The following is a 14,533-nucleotide window of genomic DNA, read 5'->3' on the forward strand; positions in this document are numbered from 1 at the left end:
CAATATGACAAAGTCATACTCGAGTTTAAAATTTTACAGCACACTACAAGCTTATTCAAAAAGCTTTGTCTATCTCTCTGTATCCATCTACACTACATGGCCAATCAAATATGATTTCAAAACCATTCACATGGAGAAGAAGCATCCCTTACCTGCTATAAGAGCTTTCACTGTTCTGAGAAGATTTTTCAGTAGAAAAGCTGCCATAGAACATGGATGCAGGTATTTGATCCCATTCGGACACATCTAAAAAAAATGCAAATGCAAAAATTATGAATGTCAGAGGTGCACTCTGTAATACAATGAAATTGGATCAGGACTAAAGGCTGGAATACACTACATGACTTTTCAAATCTGAACAGATTTAATTTCACATTTAAGGTACCTTTTTATTTTTTAAATAATTTCAAACATCAGTTTTCAATGTTTTATGTTTAAAATATCAAAACATTATTTATTCATTTGTAACTGCACGTTAAAGTATTTCATGTCCCACAGAGCTGCATTAAACAGTGTGTAAAAACATCTACAGTAAATGGCACTTCAGATGCAGCTTCTGCTTTTCTCTGCATTGCAAAGATCAGTTTTGTTGATACTGGTTGCATTTGCTTGTTAACAGCCCAAATGCAAGTATTTGACCTAAAATATGGTGCACTTTTTTAGAAAAAAAATGGTGTAAAGGTACAAATAAAAAATTTAAGAGTCAGCTGTCAGCACAATTATAAATAAGATATCAGCACAATACTACACTAAGCAAAATATTGTCTAATTATCATTATCTATAAAATCCCAGAAATCACAGAGATATAATATTTGTCAATATTTCAAACCCTTAATTTTTTATTTCTTTATTTTGATGTGCTACTCCAAGATTTGCTTTGGCCTCATCTGGCCATCCCTATTAACATTTTCTGGGGGCGCCACTGGTCACATTGCTGTGATTCTTCTGTTTATCCCTTATTCTGAATTAAAGCTGAGTAATTTGCTTGTTCCTCAACACACACATGAAGGTCACCACAACACCAATGAACACAAATTAAAGGGTTAGTATGACTCACCCTGAAGTCATCCTAGGTGTATATGACTTTCTTCTTTTAGACGAATTCAATTGGAGTCATTTAAAAAATTGTCTTTGATCTTTCAAGGCACTTGATGCAACTTAGCAGGTGTTGCACTCCATCGGTCCATGAGAAGTTGAATAAAAAGCTCATCCATTGAAAAATCACACGGCTCCAGGGGGTGGGTGAACAAAGCCCTTCTGTAGCGAATCAATCTGTTTTTGTAAGAAAAATATCCATATTCAAAACGTAATAATCACTTTAATCTAGTTTACACTCACTGTTGTAAAACGGAAGCAGGAATTGAGGTCAGTTTGACTGTCAGTGCTGCGCATGCAAAACCATGTAAGTCTCATGAAAACCAACGTTTGTTAACAGGAGCAAAGGAATCAAAGTTTCCTTACTGTAGCAAAGAAAAACCAGTCTCCTCCTGGCTTATATTGAAATCCTCTGACATTTTTCTGTACAAATCCTCGTTTTGTACTTCTAATTAGTGACCGTTGTTTTGCTTTGATCTCTTCGCTGGGTTTCCATGTTGGTCACTTCTTTCCCCCGGAACTGCTTCATTTACAACTGTGAGCGCAAGCTAGATTAAAGGGATTATTATGTTTTGAATATGGATTTTTCCCTTACCAAAAAGGCATCGATTTGCTACAAGAGGCCTTTGTTCCACCCCCGGAGCTGCTTGAGACACTTGGGATGAGATTTTTATGAAACTTCTCATGAACCGATGGAGTACAACACCCGCTAAACTGCATCAAACGGCTTGAAAGATCAAAGACACATTTTTAAATAACTCCAGCTGAATTCGTCTGACAGAAGAAAGTCATATACACCTAGCATGACTTCAGGGCGAGTAATTTATGGCTTAATTTTCTTTTTTTGTCTGAACTAACCCTTTAAGCCTCTGCAGTTTTCATCCATCAAGGTTATGGCAGAATGCCTAGTGTAGTTCATTCATTTAAGAACACAAAGTCCAGTTGCAAATGAATGATTAAAACAACAAGTGCTAAATAAATAATTTTACTGGAAATAAATGAAATAAAATATTGAGAGAAGAAATATTAAATATTCTCCGCTATCCCTTTAATGTCATTCATGTCGTTTCATTAAGCCTAGTCTCCTGTACAGATGTGTCTTCAGTTATATTCAGGGTTCTGACCTTTAATAGATGTCAGAATATTCTCTTACTTTCACAAGTCTTTGAAGTTTAATTAAATGACAGGCTTCATGCAGCATGTTCAGGGATTCAAACATCTGCGGTGATTTAATTACAGACAGGGACATCAGAAGTCCTGACTATACTTAACACCTTGATCAGTTGATCAGTAAAAAGCTTTATATTTATGAATAAATGAATAATTAATACCTTCACCAGGGACATGTATCAGAGATCAATTACATGGTGGGCTGGCCTGTTTTGATTTAATGTGTTTGGAGGTTGCTTATGAACTCCCAGCATTCAACACTGTAAGTTGTCTCAGCACTGTGAACTCAGCATATTCTCCTACTACCTTATTTATTTATTTATTTTGAATTTATTTTCCAAACACCAACGTTTAGACTGCTGCCAAGATTATAGAAAGATTTTTTATAAGATCAAAGTAATTATAAGGACTGAATATACTCCATTTATAAAGGTCAGTGAATCAAAATCTCATTATTAACTCGTTGTTTCTTAGAAAACAGACACTACTTCTAAATGTAATACTTTTTTTAAAATTAATAAAAAAAAATTTCAGCAGGGATGTATTAAATTGATCCAATGTGACTGTAAAGACAGCTTTCACTATTTAACAGATTTTAATATTGGCATTTATTGTACATATTCCTTTAAGAATTTTTCTGTTTGCAGCTAATCAAGTATTGCAGATCACGTCACATTCCTGGATGTTACTGAGAGAGTAGGTTTCAGTTCTCAACTCCCTGAGGCTTGAGCTATTCCAGTGTGTGTTTATAAATTGCACTCAAAGACTATGAACTAAACTATATGCTTTACATTTTAAACAGACAGGCCTTCATTTTGTTTTGTTTCTTAGTAAGGCTAAAGCACTTCTGACGTTTGATCGATATGTTTTGATGCTGATATTTGCTTCTACTTTAACTAGCAAGCCATTTATGCATTAGCTTTTTTGTGCATTTTTTTTAAACCCACGGCTGTGTTTTCTTAAAATAGTTTTCTTTATTAACATTTATATCTGATTATTCATTGTTTGTATAATTTCATGTACACACACATAATGCATTTTTTTCTTTGAGACCACAAATCATGTTATCACGACATCAGCAAATTAATTTCCAGCCTGTTTTCATTGTTATTGTTTTCATTGCTCTGCATCTCCAATCAATGAATTATATGTTTTTGCACCAGTTTGTTGTGTTCAGAATTATTTTAAAGTCTTTTAGTGTGTGATCCGCAGTCATTTAGTGTTTGTTTAGTGTCATTTATTGTACAAAATTGGCAAGTGTAGGATGCCTTGTGTTTTAGAATCATGTGTTTATTTGGTGTATTTTAGTCTTTACATGACTAAATAATGATGTGTAATAAAATATTTAAAAACCCTCTTTGTTACATATTTTACCAAATATTTAGAAGAACTGTCAACAGATCGTCTCCATGGTTATCACACAATGCATGCTGATTGTAATTATGGTATTCTAGCTTGTTATTTATTTATAATATCCTTACTTATTTTAGTTTGTTGGTTTTGCAGAGGTATTAGACTCTTGTAGGTCAGATAACAACCAGTTTGGGAGACCAGCAAAAGACCGTGCCAATCGGTTAATATATCTGTGTTCACACTATCCCTTTATGTATGTGTTTGTGTGTGTGTCTATGAGTGTAGGAGGTTAGTGACACGGAGATCATGGAGCTTGTCCACAGCGCTCTGGGCCGGATGACAGTGATCCGGCAGATCTTCCCCCTGTGGAGGGACACCAACATCCGCTGCATGAGGAACAACCATCGCATCTCCTCGCTGCTTTGCGACCCACAGGAAGGGTACCTGCAGTCTCTTGAGGCACGTGTCTTAGCAACATTTTTTTCAGAGTGCAGTGAATTCACACTCATTCATCTGAAATAGATAGACAGGTCAAGGTCAGTTCAGGTCATTTAGTGCAGTTTCAGCATCAGATGGCCTATTTTTGTGGTATAATCTATTTCAGATAAATCTGCAACCGCCACATAAAAACAAAAAATACATTGGTCAGTTGCTTCAGACAGTCTCTTCCTGTCAGTGTAGACCAGAATTGCTAGCTTTGCAAGACAATAAATTATTTTGCAATGAACTGCAAAAAACAGAATGATTTACAGCTAGAAATCTCAATTCTGTGGCCTTTTGCTAAAGGTTATTTTGTATTCATAGCACATTTAAGATACACGGCAGCTGCTATCCTGCAGCAAGAGTTCATTGCACTGTGTTAGTGAGATTTACTCCAATAGTTCAAGACGGAATTTGCAGTTTAGAAGTATATGCAAGATTGCATAATGACTGCAGTAATTGTCGGGTTTATTTTCTTTGTTGTATCACTTAATTTTTCTAGAATCTTAATTCAAAACAAGTGATTCAGATTAGCTGCCTGTGCCCTGATGGTTTTACTAGTTGACAAATTACAATGTAATTGTGAAAACATTCCCCTCCCTTACACAACATTAAAACACAGTATCTGTTTCTGGCTCTTTTGAAAACCTTGTTTGGGTCTTAGAATCCATTTTCCTTCTTCTTTAGCAGATGGCAAATCCATGTGTCTTTTCTCTGGGGCTCACTGTCTCAATAATTCATGAGGAAAGAGGGTTACTTACCAGCTAATGCCAAAGCAGCACCACAAAACGACAAATGAGTTCTTTACAGAAAGGACGAGGAGATATGCATGATGTTAGGAGCCGCAGGCATGCCTCTCATCCCTCCATTGGTGCTAAGGATACAGTGCAAGTTGAAGAGTAAGAGTAATAGATTGAATCTGTGCTGTGGCAGATTGGCTGTTTTAATTAACTCAAGAGGTTGCGGCATTGTGATACTGAGCCCTCGGGCCAAGGGTCTCCATGCACCATGCTGACAGTTTACGCAATGCTAAATTAAAGCTCTGTGGGTGGCGTGCTTTTATCCGTCTAATTGATATATCAATTTTGTTGTTTTGTTTAATACATTTAGATTTAAAGCTTGTGTCATCAAAATTGTTACATACTCAAAATGTTTACAATTAGACGTTTAGTAACATATGGACTGTCTTCTTCATAGTAGCAGTTGTTTTGTTATGGATGGATTTTTTTTCTACAAGCAAATACAGTGCTAAGAAATGCTAGATGCAAGATGCAACATGCAAGATGGAGTGTAGGGAATTAATTTAGAGTGAGGGATGCCATTCCAATTCTATGTATATATGTGTCTCATATAGGCCTTAATTTTGAGTGTTTTTTATTTATTTATTTATTTATTTATTTATTTTACATTTATTTTTTCATAGTCTTTTAAAAGTAGCTATAAATTCTGACAAAATAGTTTTTAGTAAGTAACATAAAATACTTATATACACTATTGGTTCAGAGTTTTAGAGTCAGTATATCTATATATATATATGCATACTGTACATATACAAACATGTGTGTGTGTGTGTGTGTGTGTGTGTGTGTGTGTGTGTGTGTGTGTGTGTGTGTGTGTGTGTGTGTGTGTGTGTGTGTGTGTGTGTGAGAATTAATACTTTTCCTCAGCAGGGACACATTAAATTCATCAATATTGACAATAAAGAATCCCAAAAATGTTTAGCACAGTTTCTATAAAAATAATCAGCAGTATAACTGTGTTCAATATTTTTAATGATAAGAAATGTTCCTTGAGCATCAAATCCACATATTAAAATTACTTTTGTCAGATGATGTAATGCTGAAGATTAGAGTAATTTGCTATCACAGATATAAATTACATTTTAAAATAAAAAAGTTTTAAATTGTAATAACGTTTCACAATATAACTATTTTTACTGTATTTGGGGAGAAATAAAAAGCAGCTTTGCTGAGCATATGAGACTTTTGGAAACCTTTGGGAATGGTATTGTTTATAAAAAATGAAATAATGTGTATATATATTTTTCTTTATTTTATTCTTTGTCATTCTTCTGCACCTGCAGAGTGTTCAATGACATGATATTTACAGAGCAGGAGAATGAAATTAAAAAGCCTATGAGAAAATGGGCTGATTTAAAATCATGTACGCCTGTGCCAGCTGAGCAACTGACATTGAGATAAGTGTGAATGCTAACAGACAGCTTCCTTATAGTCCTCTTTGTGGCCTAAATTGCACATCCTTAAAAGCACATCCTGATCACTCTGATATCAGCAGTTTTCACTGAGGAACATGCTGATTTTAAAACATGTCATTCTTGTGTTAGGAATCATTTCATCTAGCTCACAGTCACACAGAAGCACACAGGGAAGTAAAGCCACCGATGCATTTTATTTATTACTTAGTAGTAACTGTGTGAGTCTTTGCTTTACATTGGTTAAACAGATAGCATATTTTGTTTCACTTGCGGGCGGAAAAGACTTTGACTCATAAATCCACAGTCTTGCAAGGCTTTCAAAGCCTTGAATCCATGTCAAGGATATGTCTGACTAATTGGACATCTGGCAGGGCGTACTGAAGGCACTTCACTACTTAGGGGACAAATGAGGAGCCTCAGAGGTCGAAATTATGTGATCTTATGTCACGGGCACATTAGCATTTTCTGCATTCACATAACTCTTACATGAGCAAATAGATCATGTCTTGGCTATAAACCCAGACAACCATAACCACAGTGTGAGAAAGGTTGCTGATAGGGTTGCCAACTTCAGCAGAGCAAATAAGGAATGCTCTCCATTTCTTTATACCGCATATGACATTTAAGATTTCAGTAAACTAATGATGGCAAGCTGACCATGTAGTACACTGAAATGAAACACAGTCACAGTTTTATGCTATGCCTGTATATAGTTTTGCTTGACTGAAAGTCAAGTGCTAAAAATGCTTTAGAGATGCTATTGCTTTGATTCTGGCTTACAACTTCATTGCATCTTTTGTCAAACTAAACTATTTGAAACAGAGGAACAGTTAAATTTTTAACTGCTTTGTATTTAGACATCATTATACAGACTAAGAGTTTTTGAAGTAATTATACTGTGCAAGTACAAAAACAGGTTAACACTTTAGTTTTGGGGACTTTAGTTTTTGGAGACAATTCCCACTATTTACTAAACATGTATTAGCATGCACATTGCTAGCATATTGGCTGTTTATTGGTACTTACAGTATAAAGCACATATTAATGCCTTATTCTGCATGACCATATTTTAGATCCCTTAATCCTACCCCATACCTAAACTTAACATCTCTTACCAACTATTAATAAGCAGCAAATTAGGAGTTCAAAGCAAAGTTATAGTTATTTGTTACTTAATAGTGATAACTGGTTCCCAAACTAAAGTGTGACCAGAATCAGTGTTAAAAAACAAGTCATAGCTTTACCCAGATTCACAAAACAAGTGCAAATTAGTTTAAACCAGAAATGGTGATAAATTAATTAAAATCATCATGAGGAATTGCGATTGTCTTTTTGTATATCCAAATGAAACGGCTTCGTGAGCGAAAAAAAAAGAAGGGTGGGAATTGATTTTGTCCTTTCATTTTTCCCCATTGACAAAAAGAGTAAACTCATTTCACATCTATCGTTACCAGTTTGATTTCTATTCCAATCTCTTTTCTTTTGACACTTGAAACTTGAAGCATCCAGTTGTTATTGTGGAAGATGCTAAAATACAGGACAAACTGCATGTCATATTTTAAATGCAGTTCTTTCCCGTAAATACAGAATGATTCTGTATTATCTTGGCCAGTTGTCAACCTTAGCAGGGATGCAAACTGGATGAAAGGATACAAGACGGATAAATTCATCCCTATTTGCCTTCCTTCTTCCGCTTGAAAAGGGTAAAGGGTTTTGGAAAGCAAAGGTTTTGTTTCATCGCTCATGTGTGCAGTCTTGACTCTAGCAGGAGTGAAGCAGTCTCATCTTTCTTGTAGACAGCTTTTAAAGAGAGTGGATAAAGATGTAATCTTCATTGTAAAATGACTTTTTTATTCCTCCCAGCATCCCTCACTTACATTCTTTCCTCTCACAGTCTTGCATTCATTCTCTCTTCCTCTCTCTCCACATTGATCTGCTCATAAGTGTGTTGTTTTGTCAGGATCACATGTCTGAGGGGACATTGAGTTTGGCCGTGCGGCCCCCGGACTCTCGTCTCCTTGACGATAACAGTGCTGTCGTTCAGGGTGTCTTTTCTCTCTCCAGGTGTCTCTCAGCATGACAGCTGCTCTCTGCAGGAGCAGAGTCATGCAAAAATTTCCTGCAGCGCTCTTTCTTTTCTTCTTGCTCTCTGTCTCAAAGAGGGAGCGAGCAGACACATTCACACACTCAGTCTGTCTTTCACAAAGTTAGAGAACAATTTTTAGTACCATTCAGCCCTATTAAGCTGCTGTTTTAAATGTTTTAGGCTTAGGCCGCCTACACACTTGGAAAAACTGACAGAGCTTTTGAAAGACAGCAATGCACAATAATGGTTTTGAGGAAAAGAGACGTTTTAATTTGCAATAAAGTAGTTATACGAAATGGATTTCCAAAAGTACAACAGGACCTTTAATTAGTCAGTGGATGCTTGTACTTTTGGTTTCCTGTTGAAGTGTAAATTTCAGAACCCCATTATGATGTACCATTTACATCAAAGTCAAACGATTTGCATTGTTCTCTGATGTAAACTCTAGCATAGATGCCTTTATTAGGGATTAAGTGTGTTGACGTACAACAAAACACTGATAACAATCATCATAAAAACTTGACAAAGCCAAGAAAATATGCTTATATGATTATTTGAAATTGTCTTTGTCTGTTTTTTGTAAATTACTAAATGGATATCCACACAAGACATAAGAGCATTGAATAAGCTTCAATATAAAAAAAATGCCAATTGGATTGTGCTTAAACCATTTAGGATCTTTAGAAATACTGTTAGAATACAGGGCAATGTTCACTGCAAAATTGAACTGCTGTCATCATTTACTCACCCTTATGTTGTTCCAAACATGTATCACTCTTCTGTAATCACAATCTTTTGCAGAACTTAAAAGGAGCTTTCACACTCAAGTCCGGTAGGTGGTGGAAGTTCACCCTTTATGTTGGAATGCAATCAAAACCCCAGAGGCCGGTTGCACCAGCTGTATATTAGTTAAAACTTAGCCTAGTTTTGATATTAATGGGCACTAAGTTACAACTTACGCACTACTAAATATTTGTTCGTTGCACCATTACACTTAGTTGAAGTTTAACTCTACATATAAACTAAATATTTACGGAGGTGTCTGGTCAGGAGTAACGGTTAGAATAAAATAGAAGACTGAGTGAACTGCATCAATATGCTCTTCTTTTACCTGACAACCTGCAAACCTTAAGGCCTATATGATGCTGCTGACATTTATACTCGTGCACATATTAAGAGAGAGAACAACATGTGAATAAACATACTTTGCTGTTTTTTTAGCGCATCTTTAACGCCCCATTTACAGTGCGCCTCTGTGCGCTGGTCCGTGTTGTTCATGTCAGATGAAATAATAAATAAATGGCATTTCTTATGTTTTTTTTTTCTTTCAGTATTTATTGATCCTTATTTATTTCAATTACAGTTTCTGAATGTTATTTACATATAAAAATAAATTAATTCTTTCTTGCTTTATAGCAATCGTTTGGTTGTCAGGCCAACTTCTGGGTGCATCTGAACAGCTCAGTTCACATTGATTGCTCATTTGTGTGAGTATACAGTATATGTGTGTGTGAATATGTTACTGTTATATATAAAAATAGCTTACATGTAGACTAATTTAAAGTATCGTTTTTAATGGAAACTTATTTTTACCGTTAATATACTTGAGGCAAAATAAGTTAGAATGAAGGATAAATTAAAATTCATAGCATTTAAACAAGTTCTGCTCACATATTTGAAGGTTTCTATTGGATGATATATGGTAAATGTCATATTATGCAACTATGCATTACTTTATGGAGAGCTTACGAACTACTACCTACGTCCTGCCTTATGAACAACTGGTGCAACCAAATAATGTATAGATTTAGTTACAAACTAGCTAGTGGTTACAAAGACTCTAGTGTGGACTTAACGTTCTAATTTAAGTAAGAACTTACGAATGGCTGGTGCAACCCTACCCAGGAGTAGCAGGTTTACATCTGTGCCACCTACTGGACTGGAGTGTGAAGAAAGTCATACATCAGGGTGAGTAAAACATTTTTGGGAGAACTATCTCTTTAAGATGGTTAAATGACCTTTACATTGTCAGGTTTTTAAGTGTAAGATGTGCATGTAAAGTAATCGCCACATTTGTTTGGTGTATATGTCTCTAGGTGTCTAGCCTGTACCTGTACGACAGTGTGCTGATGTTGGCCAATGCCTTCTACCGGAAGTTAGAGGACAGGAAATGGCACAGCATGGCTAGTCTGAACTGCATGAGGAAGTCAACCAAGCCCTGGAATGGAGGCTGGTCCATGTTAGACACAATCCAAAAGGTCTGAAGTCACTTTACAGTTCATCTTAATTTGATCTTTACCTCAGCCCGCTAACATCCAGTAGTGTTCAATAAAACTGGTCTTGTTTGAATTATGTATATCTTTCTAAACAGAAGTTTTAATTCTCATTCTTTAGGGGCGGATTTCTGGGCTAACTGGTTTAATGGACTTTCGAAGCAATGGAGCAAACTCTCATGTCCAGTTTGAGATCCTGGGGACAAGTTACAGTGAGACGTTTGGAAAAGATGTGAAGCGGGTGAGTGGAAATGTTGTACAAGAGTGAGTGGATTTTACTTTACCAATAAATAACAAAATGACATAAATTCAGATTATTTTAACAGCATGTTTGCACAATATGGTATGCCGAATACTGACATTTAGTGTCTCCGTTTCTTACCCGGTTAGGATTAACTCTGGGAAAAAAAATTTTTTGAACCAGTTACTTGGTATTTGGATTAGTTTTTTTCATAGTGTACACAGCTATTTGTTATTATTTGTGAATGGTTTACAAATTAGCTTTTTTTCTGCATAATTATGCAGTTATGTTAGGGCTTAGGTAACCCACCAAAAACCTGCTCTATACAGTACATTGTGATTTTTTTTTTTTTATTATTAAAAAGAGCACTAATTATTTTTCATAGAGGTCACATGTGGCTGGGAAAGAGCTGAGCCCATTTCTGTTTTCTGGGAGCATTAGCTACTCCAAAAAAAAACAGACAGAAATCATGATGCACAACCAAAAATATCTGAAAGGAGAAGATAAGTGGACTGAAGTGAGGTGAGAAGACAGATGGAAAGAGAGTACAAAGAACTGAATGATGGATCCTGCTGTGTTTTGAAATTGGAGACACTGACATTTAACATGGCCAAGATAGTTTAACACACAAATACGAATAACTCATTAGATCTCACAACAACACACAAACATCAACACACGTAGTCAAACATATACATCAGAACTGGTGAATCTATCGCTTCTGTCTCCCTCTGTCTCTAGTTCTCTTTCATCTCTCCATCTGATGCACAAGAACTCATACGCAAATGCTTACAGGGCAGTGGAAGTGCTTTGTGACATAGTTGTGGTCATTAGCAGGGCTGCCGGGTCTATCACACACCAAACAATTTCAATCTTCTAGCCTGAATATTATGAGTGTGTGAGTTGAACATGACCATTCCCTCTGGCAAGAAACACAGAGAGATAATGACTACACATACACACAAACACACACATGCACAATATAGCACCCCTACTGTCCAATACACTAACAGCTAATAAACACACACACACACACACACACACACACACATTCTGCTGTCTGTCAGCATTAATATGCATTTTTCCACTCTGATCTCTTCTTAAAATGATGTCTCCTCCTCAAGGCTCTCTAAAGCCCACATAGAGGAACTCTGCATGTCACAGACTCTCTTCCTGCAGTTTCAGCTTTCCTCTCCCTTTCTTTCTTTCTTTCTTTCTTTCTTACAGAATATGCGGTTTAATTGTGAAAGGTGTTACATGATGCATTCAATTTATTTATTTTATAAGGGGAGCAATATATGTGTTCAAATGTTCAATATGTATTTTTTTATCAGATAAAGTGTTAATAAAATAATAATTAAATTAGTAATTAAATTAGTGAGAAAAAAATTGTGTATTTAATTTCTGTAATCTTTTTGGGAGCAGCTCACACATTTTTATTCTAAACATTTTACTTACAGTATTTTTATATTGGAAATATATTATAACTTTTTATACTACGGGGCGGTTGAATGCTTGAATCTGATTGGCTGATTGGCTTGGTGTCGTGGCCGCATTGCCACCTCGGGTGTGTGTTATTTTTCTAATAATTCAACGGCCCGTCGTCAATTATTCCTTACATATTAACTTGGATTATAAGTAATTTGGTGTGGGCATTTTTTTCACAACAGTAACATATTCACACACACATATACTGTATACTCACACAAATGAGCAATCAATGTGAACTGAGCTGTTCAGATGCACCCAGAAGTTGGCCTGACAACCAAACGATTGCTATAAAGCAAGAAAACGTGTCTAGTATACTGAATGTTTGGAATGAGGAGGTTATTTTTCAGCCAGATGTCAAGAGAAATCTACCTCCATAATGAAGACGGAGATGTTATTTTCTCTCTCTCTCATTCTCGCCAAATCCATCTGTGTCATTCTCCATCTCCCTGGCTCACTTTCTTTTAATCTTCTCTTTTCATTAAATTGTCTGTTCTCTTGTGGTGTAATCCAGATTGGGAAACCAAGCATCTTTACAAGATGGATCTGTTCCCAGTCCTGCACACCCCAGAGCAGTTCCCCAGCACCTCAGCACCCTGATGTGGAGAGCAGGTGCTATGAAGAGAAAGTCCTGAAATTTTGATGAACTTGACAAGCCTTTTAGTTGATTATTGAATTAATAATAGTAATAGGATCAGTCCTGGTGCAAAAACACACTAGGTTAATTCAACAACTTAATGATCTTAATAAACAAGGGAGGGAGAGGGAGAGAGGAACAAAAGGGACTGAAAATCAGACTAAGCAGGTGTTGTCATTATGTCCTGCACATGCTTGTAAAAAATAAGGCAAAGTGACCAGCTACACACATGATATCAGCTGGTTTTGTATTGGTATTGCAGTGACATTAGGCAGTAACATTGTGTTTCAGTCTGTCCAAGCCAACGTAGGTGACCTCTGCACAACTGGCCGAGCAGTTCCCATGGCAATAGGTTGACCGCAGGTTGCAGGTGAATCTGGGAGATTTCTATGTTTTGTGACGCTCAACAATTATGTTCTGTGCATCAGAACTATATTCTTTGGTTTTACTCCTTTTCTCCTTGTGGATTATTAAGCGGTATTTGGCCTTTGTGTTCCTCATATTTATAATCCTGTGGAACAGGAAGTCATGGCTGGACAATTTCATGCTCCTAGTCATCCTGATGTGCTAAAAAAATGAAAAAATCAGTCATAATATACTTCATATATATATATATATCCTTTATCCTTCCTGCAGTAATGAAATCCATTTCAGGCATAATACTTCCTGACTGCTGATTGTTTCTCAAGAAAATAAATGGACTACTCACACTAATGACACAATCAGTGGAATTTAATCACACACTTTTTTCACATATTTCTACATAATCAGATTTGTAAAATCAGGAAAAAAGGGAATTGTAAAATTGTATTTTATTTAGTGCTTTCCTTTTATGCCAGTTCTTTTAAATATTTTTTTGTCTATTTTAGTCTATTTTTATTTAGTCTTTTTCTATACAACATTCTGCCAAACAAATGCTAAAACTTGGTTACAAGCGTGGTTACAATTGAATTGATTATGATTTGTTTTTCAGATAATAAGGCATGCTTTGTAATATTAACATAGGTTGTTCATAACCTCTACTGCCAAAAAGCTGCCAATGTAGTCTGTTTAAAATATGAAATGTTTCAATTCTTACAATTAAAGAAAAATTATATATCCATCATAATCAGTTTAAATTGAAAAGTACAGTGAGTTGCATAAAAAGCAGCACAGTTGTGACAGATATTTTTTTCTGTGTATTTTGATGTGTGTGATGATGCAGAGATGAGGTGAATTTGTCACTCATGAGAGTGAGAGTCTCATTTGATTTGATGAATGGTAATGAGTTTCTCTTACAGACTCAATAAAAAGGCCAAAAAGACATCTCTTACCAATCACAAAAACAGCAGCTTACAGAATCAAAGAATGTCAACAGCCCTCACGATACAGGAAGATATTAAAGCTTCATCTTTGCACCTGAAAAGGCATCCCCACCCCATCCACATTGCTCTGTATGACTCTTGTCTCTCATACTGTTTCCTACTGTAAACTATTGTTTGTGTGTAATCCTCT

At 35.9% G+C, this 14,533-nt stretch overlaps 1 protein-coding gene across 4 annotated transcripts in view; it reads left to right on the forward strand.

Moving 5' to 3' along the window:
• LOC132111562 (glutamate receptor ionotropic, delta-1-like) overlaps positions 1-14,533 on the forward strand; it is a 299,116-nt gene that overhangs the window by 252,041 nt on the left and 32,542 nt on the right. For all 4 annotated transcript variants that reach the window (XM_059518965.1, XM_059518966.1, XM_059518967.1 and 1 more), the window contains exons 6-8: positions 3,905-4,078; positions 10,497-10,658; positions 10,795-10,914. In XM_059518965.1, coding sequence (XP_059374948.1) covers positions 3,905-4,078; positions 10,497-10,658; positions 10,795-10,914 — 456 coding nt within the window. The remainder of the gene's footprint in view (positions 1-3,904; positions 4,079-10,496; positions 10,659-10,794; positions 10,915-14,533) is intronic.

Source organism: Carassius carassius, chromosome 31 (assembly GCF_963082965.1).
Source record: "Carassius carassius chromosome 31, fCarCar2.1, whole genome shotgun sequence".
NCBI classification, from domain to species: domain Eukaryota; kingdom Metazoa; phylum Chordata; class Actinopteri; order Cypriniformes; family Cyprinidae; genus Carassius; species Carassius carassius.